The following is an 8336-nucleotide window of genomic DNA, read 5'->3' as shown; positions in this document are numbered from 1 at the left end:
ATCTGGGCATCTCTCAGCCCAGTCGAGTTGACACAAAAATGAACCATCGCGGCGGCCAAGGATCAAGTGGTCCCTATGACGGCCACTCACTGCTGGCTATTCCTCACTCCATCAGATAGTAGCTTTCAGGAGATTCCTGTCACCTCCTGTCCCCCCAGACACTCCCCAATCTGCTCCCTCCCTGCCTCTCCTGTTTCGCCTCCTTCACGCTTTCTGGTCCGGCATCAACCAGCTTGAGACCCCATAGACGCCGGGCTTTCTCAGCCTGACTTGCACGTGCTGTTCCCCAGCAGAACGCCCTCCCTGCCGTCTCCTGCTTCATTTCGACTCATCATTCAGCAGTTCCAGGGCTGGTAACATCAGGGGGCCCTTCCTAGCTCCCCAGGCCTTGTGCTGAGTCTGGAGCCCTGTCTCTGAGCTCCCACAGTAATCCCGAATGCGGATTTCCATCTCGGCACGAATCCCATAATGATTACATTATTCCTTAGTATTTGTTTATTCTCATACTCCAGGGTTGTCTTAAAGGGGGTCATGCAGTGCTTAGAACACTGGTTCGGAGCAGGCAGGGGGCAAGAGAGCGAGGGGGAACTGAAGAGGTATCTTGACATCCTCTGTCCAATGTCAGAATGCTCTGGGCAGGAAGGTCCGGGCTGGGTGTAGGGAGGAATTCAGGACACAGAGTTATTTGGCAAATACCTCCCAGGCGATTCTGACTTAGGGTTTGTTTCTCACCTTAACCTTTCCTTCGGACCAGACCACTGAGCTGCACGGGGAGACAGATCAACATGCATTGATACGTTCAGTTTGGGGAAACCCATGTTTGAGTCTCAGGGGGTCTTGCGATTGGGAAACCAATTATGAAACGATAAACTTCTCAATTATGAAATTTTCCAAGTTCAGTGCTTGGAAACTGAACTTGACTGAGTGACGTGGAAGAGGGGGGTCGGTGTTTGGGGAAGGGAGAGTCAGCCTGGAGGTGGGGGCGGATGACGTACCTCCTGGGATTTCCTCCCCAGTTGTGTAAAGACCTTCCTTATGCGAATAACCTGTCAGCTAAAACGATCTGCTTTTCGGATTTGTGACAGTGTCCTGAGCTGGTGGCAGACCTACCCTGACTTTCACTAGGACTCACCTCTCACATTCCAGAAAACATGACCCTCGCGGGTAGGTACAAAAACCGTTTACGTAATGGGGCACTACAGCATAGGGTACTTCTGTACACGCATAGATGTACTTATATGTGCATAGAAGAGATAAAAGGCTGACAGGAAATACACCTAAGGGTTAAAAGAGGTTATCTCTGGATGAGGGGGGGGATCACAGCTGAGCTCTTCTTCCTTTTACTCATCTGCACTTGTTTTTAAAAAAGTCTTTACAATGCCCATGTATTATTTTTGCAGTTAATCCTGTTTTTAATTTGTAAAAGGAAATCAGGGGAGAGCTCAGGACAGTAGGGATGGGGGAGGGGCCCAGAGGAGGTGGGTTGGACTGGACCCAACAAATCAACTCTAGAGAATTCCCTGGTGGTCCGGTGGCTAAGACTCAGCGCTTGCACTGCTGAGGGCCTGGGTTCGATCCCTAGCCAGGAAACTAAGACCCCACAAGCTGTGCGACGTGGCAAAAAAAAAAAACCCAACAGTTATCAGCTCTAACTCATGACCTCGCAGTTTCCAAATCCTCCCCAAACACTGGGAGACCCCTCCAGCCCTCATGGACACCAACCTCACTGGCTTTGACCACTGCACTGGGACGGTCAGGGAAAGCTCACAGCCTGACCTTGTCACCCAGGGAGAGGCAGGACCACAGGGATGGCAGTGGCCTTCTTTACCTTCAGGGAAGCACTGTCAAGTACTCTGAGAATGGAGTGTGGGTTTCCTCCGTCCTGGAGCAAAAGGCACAGAATATCCTGGGCACGTACGGGGACGTAGAAATTGAGGTCCAGGGTGCCGGCGGAGCGAGGGCACTGGTGCTTGGGGTCCATACCTGCAGGCATTTTGCGTTCAGTACCACAAAGCGAGATGATGTGCTGGAGAGAAGATGGGGGTCTCTGGGTGCCCTGGAAGGCGCAGGTGGACGGAAGTGGGTCCGAATCACACACAGGGATCCTGAACAGAGCTGCTCAGGGCAACATGGGCTGGGTCTCCAACCAAGGGGTGGATTTGGGGGGTTTGGGTGCCTCTGTGGAGCTCGGTGACCCCCCTGCTGCTCAGGCACCTCACTTGCCTGGGTGCTGGCTTCTAAGTCTAGGAAGGGGGTCGCCCTCTTCACCTGTCGGGTGTTTCCACAGCCTACAAAGAGAAGATGAAGGAACTCCCGCTGGTGTCCTTGTTCTGCTCCTGTTTCCTGGCAGACCCCCTGAATAATTCATCCTATAAATATGAAGGTACGTGAGGGTCACAGTCGGAAGAGTAAAGACGGAAGCTTCCTGTAGCTTGCATCCAGGAGGCCAGCACCTCCACCGCAGTTTCCTGAAAATCTCCCCCCTACATCGCATTCTCTTTCCCAGAGCCAGTAAACGCCACAGCTGATTCTGAGGGTCTAAGTCCCACGCGAAGGTGGGCGTGGGGCTGCGGCCTGGGGGACCAGACAGCAGCTGGGGGTCTGAGACAGACCCTCTGCAGAATGCCCTCGATGTCAGCTTTTGTTCATGTGCTGTGGAGGACGCAGAGGCCGAGTAGACAGGGGGTCTGCCCTCGGGGACACCTAGCCTAGAAGGGGGACAGCCGCCCACAGGTCTCCTCAGTGAAGGGTCGAGAATGCTCTGAGCAGGTCCAGATGTGGCAAGGGACTTCCGCTCTTCAGCCGCCCAAGGAGGCTCTGGGATCGCTATGCCACCTGAGCCCTGTGACAGGTCCCAGGACACTGGCAGGGAGCACTGAATGGCCACGTCCTGATTGGAGGTGGTGGTCAGGGCATAGGTCACCTCTAGCTTCCTGGGGCTTCAAAGGAAAGGATGGGTTTGGTCTGGAAATGACAGGTGGGAGTGCTTGGGTCACCTGAGATTGTTTTTTCTGTTTAGGCTGGTGTGGGAGAGAGTGTAGGAGAAAAGATGAAAGCCAGCGGAGAGACAGTACTGACTGGAGAGAAAGAAGAGAGCAGGGTAGGACGGGGCAAGGGGAGAGGTGTCCGAAGGCCGAGCCATCGGATTGGTAGCGGGGCGAGGAGTGGATGGGAGGTGGGTGGTAAGTAAACGCCTCAGTGTGTGCCAATACAAGCAAGAGCTCAGCCACCGGAGGAACCTTGTCAGAAGCAGAAGCAAAGCCAGTTGCTACAGCCATTACTAGAAATCCCTTATCCTGGGGCCCCTGCTCGCAGAGTCTGAGACCTTCCTGTGGCCACCAACTCCTTCAGCCCCATCAGGGCCCAGCGACGTTCGGTGCCATGTGTAGGACAGACCCAGAACCCTGGTCATTGGTCTGCCTTGGGGACCTCAGACCTCCCATGTATGTGTGCATGTGTGCATGCTTTAGGGGGGGCCCATATGGTCTTCAGGGGGTGAGCAGCCCCTTTTCTGCTCTCTGTAGCAGACACGGTGGACCTGAACTGGTGTGTAATTTCCGACATGGAAGTCATCGAGCTGAACAAATGCACCTCTGGCCAGTCCTTTGAAGTCATCCTGAAGCCACCCTCCTTTGATGGGGTGCCCGAGTTCAATGCCTCCCTCCCCCGGAGGCGAGACCCATCGCTGGAAGAAATCCAGAAGAAACTGGAAGCGGCTGAGGAGCGAAGGAAGGTCGGTGCGGTCCCTTTTTCCCCTCTGTCTGAGCATGAGGGGGAAGATGTTGAGGAAGACAGGCGGTGGCTCTGAGCTGGGGGTCAGGTCACCACCAACCTATAGGTATTTAGGCAGCTCTTCCAGGTACCGCGCAGAGAATGAGACACCATTGAGGGAAACAAAGAAGGAAAAGCCCCAGGTCTCTAGGAGTTTGGTTAGGGGGATAAGTCACTGAATTACGTAACTCCCAGAGGGGACCTTATCGTGACAAGGTAAGACATTGACCAACACTAAGGATTTAGGGAAAGGCTAGACAATTAAGGAAAGGGGTCCTTAATTGGGGGAGGGGGAAGAAGGTCATGGCATGGTATACCTTCACCCCTTGGCATGCCTTCCTCGCTTTCTACGGATTCTTATGGTCCAACTCTTATGCCATTTCTGCGTAAGCTTTCCTTCATATTTGAAGCTGAAAATTACCACCCTTAAATTCCTATAGCACTTCTTTTCTCTCTCTCAAGGCATATGTCGCATTCTAGCCTGGGTTAGAGTTATTTATACATTCTTGTCTCTAGTAGACTGTTTTCTTTCCCAAGTTGCTGGAATAGTGCCTGCTACTTAGTATCTGGTCACTCCATATTTGTGAATGAATGAAAAAGAGGACCGAGGGTCCAGTGGGAGAATCCAGGAAGTGTCCTCGCTTCCTGCCAATGGGCCAGGCAACCAGGCTCAGGGAGGCGTGTGTTCTGAGCGTGGAGCTCTTAAGTCATGATGCTAAAAACACACCCTGGCATGCTCACCTTCAAGGGCCTCTCTCTCCCTCCATGCTCCACTAGTACCAGGAAGCTGAGCTTCTGAAGCACCTGGCAGAGAAGCGAGAACATGAGCGGGAGGTGATCCAAAAAGCCATTGAGGAAAACAACAACTTCATCAAGATGGCAAAGGAAAAACTGGCTCAGAAGATGGAGTCCAACAAGGAGAACCGGGAGGCCCACCTTGCCGCCATGTTGGAACGGCTGCAAGAGAAGGTAAGTGGTCTTGGATCAGAGAGGAGACTCTTGGGACCTGTTCCTCCTTCCACGGCAAGTATAATGGACACGCAGACCATTTCAGGGAGCAGGCAGCCTCAGGCGAGAATTCTGTTAGGCTGGATCCTTAGAGAGTTCCAAGGGATGACTGGGGAAGTCACAGGCAAGAGAAATGAACCGAGCTTTGGAGTTCCTTGGGTGACATGCTGCCCAGCTACACAACTGAAGTTTCTTATTGTCTGAGGGAGATCAGACCTCTTATCTTCTAGAGAAAGCCTGCCTAACGCAGGGGAGTAGGGATGAACGAGCAGTTATACATTCCTGGCTTCATCCTTGAATGGACCGATTTGACTTAATGAAAGATGCTGACTTGAGCTCTTGGCTCTAAGCCAAGGGCATGATGCGCTGAGTTGCCCACTGAGCAGGAAACACAATCCTCTCCAAATCTCTTGGTATGGACTGAGTGAGTCACTGGTCTTTCCAATATTCTGCCTCTTGTCAATAAACCAAATGGTGTCGCCTGAAGATGAGAAACGTGAGAGACTGGGGTTGGTCCCACGTGTCAGTGGAATAACAGCCCGTTCTGCTGAGAACATGCTGGCCTCGTTTCCTGAGTCCCAAGGCTGCCCCAGTTTCTCCTGCGGCTCCTGGGAGAGCTCCAGCTCTGTGTTTTATTTCCAGGCGCCGCCTGCTGCGCGGTGACTCCCGGGACCCGATCGGTGGCCTCGTCCCATGGTGAGCTGCGTGGTCCCCGCTCCTTTCTGCCCAACCACCTAGAGTCTCAGGCCCTTGGCAAAGCTACTAGAAAGACCTGGTTTCTTCACAGGGGATTTGGATGTTGTGTAGGCCCTGCAGCTGGCCAGCATGTGGCAGGTCCTCCGCTCTCTTTCTCCATCCTTCTAGGGGCAGCAAGGCCTCCATCAAGTATCACATGGGAGGGAAGTGTTCCGGGTCTGATTTCAGGCTTCCCCAGTTATTGAGGGATGGGTAGGAGCAAACTCTTGCAGGAAAAAAAAAAAAAACTTAGGGATTGGGATAGGATGGGGCATGGGTTCTTAGGCTAAACCCAAGGGAAATATTGAGGCTAGAGCCATGATATGGCATTTGAAAAACTGCAAAACACTTTTATTTCATCATACCCCTATCCTCACAATGAGGTAAGCAGGATGGGTGTTATCCTTATTTTACTGATGAGGAAACCATGTTAGAGAAGGTCAAATGACTTGTCCAGGGTCACACAGCCACTAAGCAGTGGAGCTGGGACTACAGCCCAGTTCTTTGGATATGAGGCCAGGTGGCTCTTTCTTTCTTTCCTTCTTTCTTTTTTTTTAAATTTGGCCATGCCATGTGGCATGTGGGATCTTAGTTCCCCGGCCAGGTATCAAAGCCGCAGTCCCTGCATTGGAAGCACGGAATCTTAACCACTCGACCACCAGGGAAGTCCCAGGTGGCTCTTTCAATGCTTGTTTCAGGGAGACCAGCCCACAATCATCCTGCCGGCCTTTTGGCAGACAGGGAGCCACTGGAGGCCAAGGAAAGGGAGTCCAGAAACCTAGGGTTCTGTTCAGTGAGCTCACTTGGGAATAGAGGTAGATTCTGAGCTGGAGAGATGGGGAAGGTCCACAGTCTGGAGGAAGCGCTTTGGAAGTGAGATAAGCCTTAAAGAAGCAAGATGTCAGAGCAGACATCTGCGTGAGCATCACTCCTCTGGAATCTTGACCACTCTTCACCTTTGCCCAACGATGAAGACAGGAGGTGGGATGAGAGACAGGTGTGTGCTCTGCCCCAGGCCAGGGACACCTATAACGATGTCTCTTTGTCAGTACTTGTGTGAATCACTGGCCATCCGCACCAGACTCACTTGGTGTAAAGTTTAAAACTACAGATACCTGGACCCTACTCCAGACCTACCAATCCCGGCTCTCTAGGGATGGTGCCTGAGGACCTCAGTTTAACAAGTTTCTCAGGTCATGCTGACGAACAGCAAGGTTGAGAACCACTGCTAGACGTACCACTCCTCACATTTTCCCCAGGGACGTGGAAAGTTCTAGGGCCTCTCCAGGGACAGATCTGTAGTTTAAGGTACATCCTGGGACCCTGGGCTGCCTCAGTGGGTCTCCCCCAGGCGGATCCATACCTGGATGTGATGATATCTGGGTGGATGCCGGGTTCTGGCAGAGAGAGGATTTACTGAGCACCTACCGTGCACAAGGTACCATATGAGGAACTGAGAGATACAAAGAGGAAAAGGCGTGCTCCCTGCCCACAAGGAGGACCCAGACGTCTTCACCATAAGCAGGGATGTAAGGTAGACCAAGATAAGCCCTAGAAGTGAACACTAAAATCACAGAATTCTAGAGGTAAAAGAGCTTCCCATCCATGCCCCTCCCTTATAATACCAGAGAACTGAGCCTGACGGGTGAAGTGAGCTGGTCAAAGACACACGGCTGATGGGCGTTTGAAGTCAGATCCTATCATTTGGTTTGATGCTGCTGGCGCACAAAAGAGGATTCTTTTACCACACTTACAAAACAGCCACTTCGTGGAGCTGGACATTTCCAGAAGTTCTTCAGCCGATTTATACTTTACACGCCCTCACCCTTCGTCAGGGGGCTTAAGACAACCCTCACGAAGGAGATGGACAGGAAACACAGGGCAGTCCAGCTGCCTGTGTGCAGGGGCCGCCTGCAGTGAGCTCTACCTGCTCTTCTGGCACAAGCTACGTGGAGCTACTCCTTCCATTAAGTCAAGCAGTGTAATCAGTGCAGCCCCCAGACGGCCAGGTAAGGGCGGTAGAGACTGGTGGTCCCTGCCAGGTGGGTTCCCCCAGGGAGGCTGTGTCTAGTCAACGAGCATCCAGGGGCCCCACCAGCAGGCTCGTTCACCTGCGACCTTCTGCCCCTTCTCAGGACGCCTTTGCAGACCCTGCTCGTCACTTCCTGTGGTGGCCAGTGGTGGCCACACTCTTTGCTTTGGCTCTCCTGCCCCTCGGCCTCCCTTTATCCTGGGGAAGCCCGTGTGACCTGTCCTTTTCCCTCCCTTCCTTGCCAGGACAAGCACGCGGAGGAGGTGCGGAAAAACAAGGAGCTGAAGGAGGAGGCCTCTCGGTAAAGCCCAGAGGCAAAGAAGTTTCCAGAACGGCCGGACAGCTCCAGCGGCTCCGCAGTTCCCGAGGCAGCCTCGCCCGCCGCTGGCTGCTCTCCCAGCACTGGGGTTTGGGGGGAGGGGGGTGGCCAGGGGCGTTTCCTCTGCTTTTGGTGTTTGTACGTGTTAAGAATTGACCTGTGAAGCCATCCTATTTGTTTCAGGGGAACAATGATGGGGTGGGAGAGGGGAGAAAAGGAGCGAGGTTTGGAAAGGGAGATAGAGGAGGACTCGTGGGCATTTGCTACCCAGCCCAGGGCAAGTCCTCAGCTTTTCCTCACAGTGAGCATCCGGGCACCGCCTTGAGGGAAGTTAAAATCAGGCGGTAGAATTCCGACTGAAGGGCGGAGTCCTGGGTGGAGCGAGGGCTGCAGGGCGTGGCCAGAGATGCCAGCAGGGGGTGGGGGTGGGGTCCTGCGGCTGGGGGGATGTTTGAGAATGTGTGTGTGTGT

The 8336-nt window shown here is 53.3% G+C and overlaps 1 protein-coding gene across 5 annotated transcripts; it reads left to right on the top strand.

Annotated features, from left to right (window-relative positions):
* Positions 1–2292: 2292 nt before the first annotated feature.
* Positions 2293–7851, top strand: STMN4 (stathmin 4; the record flags this gene model as incomplete). Of its 5 annotated transcripts, none has more annotated exons than XM_082656595.1 (5): positions 2293–2383; positions 3020–3100; positions 3525–3733; positions 4549–4740; positions 7792–7851. In XM_082656595.1, the coding sequence occupies exons 1-5, from the start codon at positions 2302–2304 to the stop codon at positions 7849–7851; spliced, it is 624 nt and encodes a 207-aa protein (XP_082512721.1). In that variant the 5' UTR covers positions 2293–2301. The 5 variants fall into 5 exon arrangements, with proteins under 5 accessions (XP_082512721.1, XP_082512720.1, XP_082512724.1 ...); XM_082656594.1 differs by having other exon boundaries at positions 3504–3733; XM_082656598.1 differs by lacking the exon at positions 3020–3100 and having other exon boundaries at positions 3528–3733.
* Positions 7852–8336: the final 485 nt, after the last annotated feature.

Source organism: Grampus griseus (genome assembly GCF_964374135.1).
Source record: "Grampus griseus genome assembly, chromosome: 6".
In the NCBI taxonomy this organism is placed as follows: Eukaryota; Metazoa; Chordata; class Mammalia; order Artiodactyla; family Delphinidae; genus Grampus; species Grampus griseus.
This window is presented reverse-complemented; position numbering and strand designations above follow the sequence as displayed.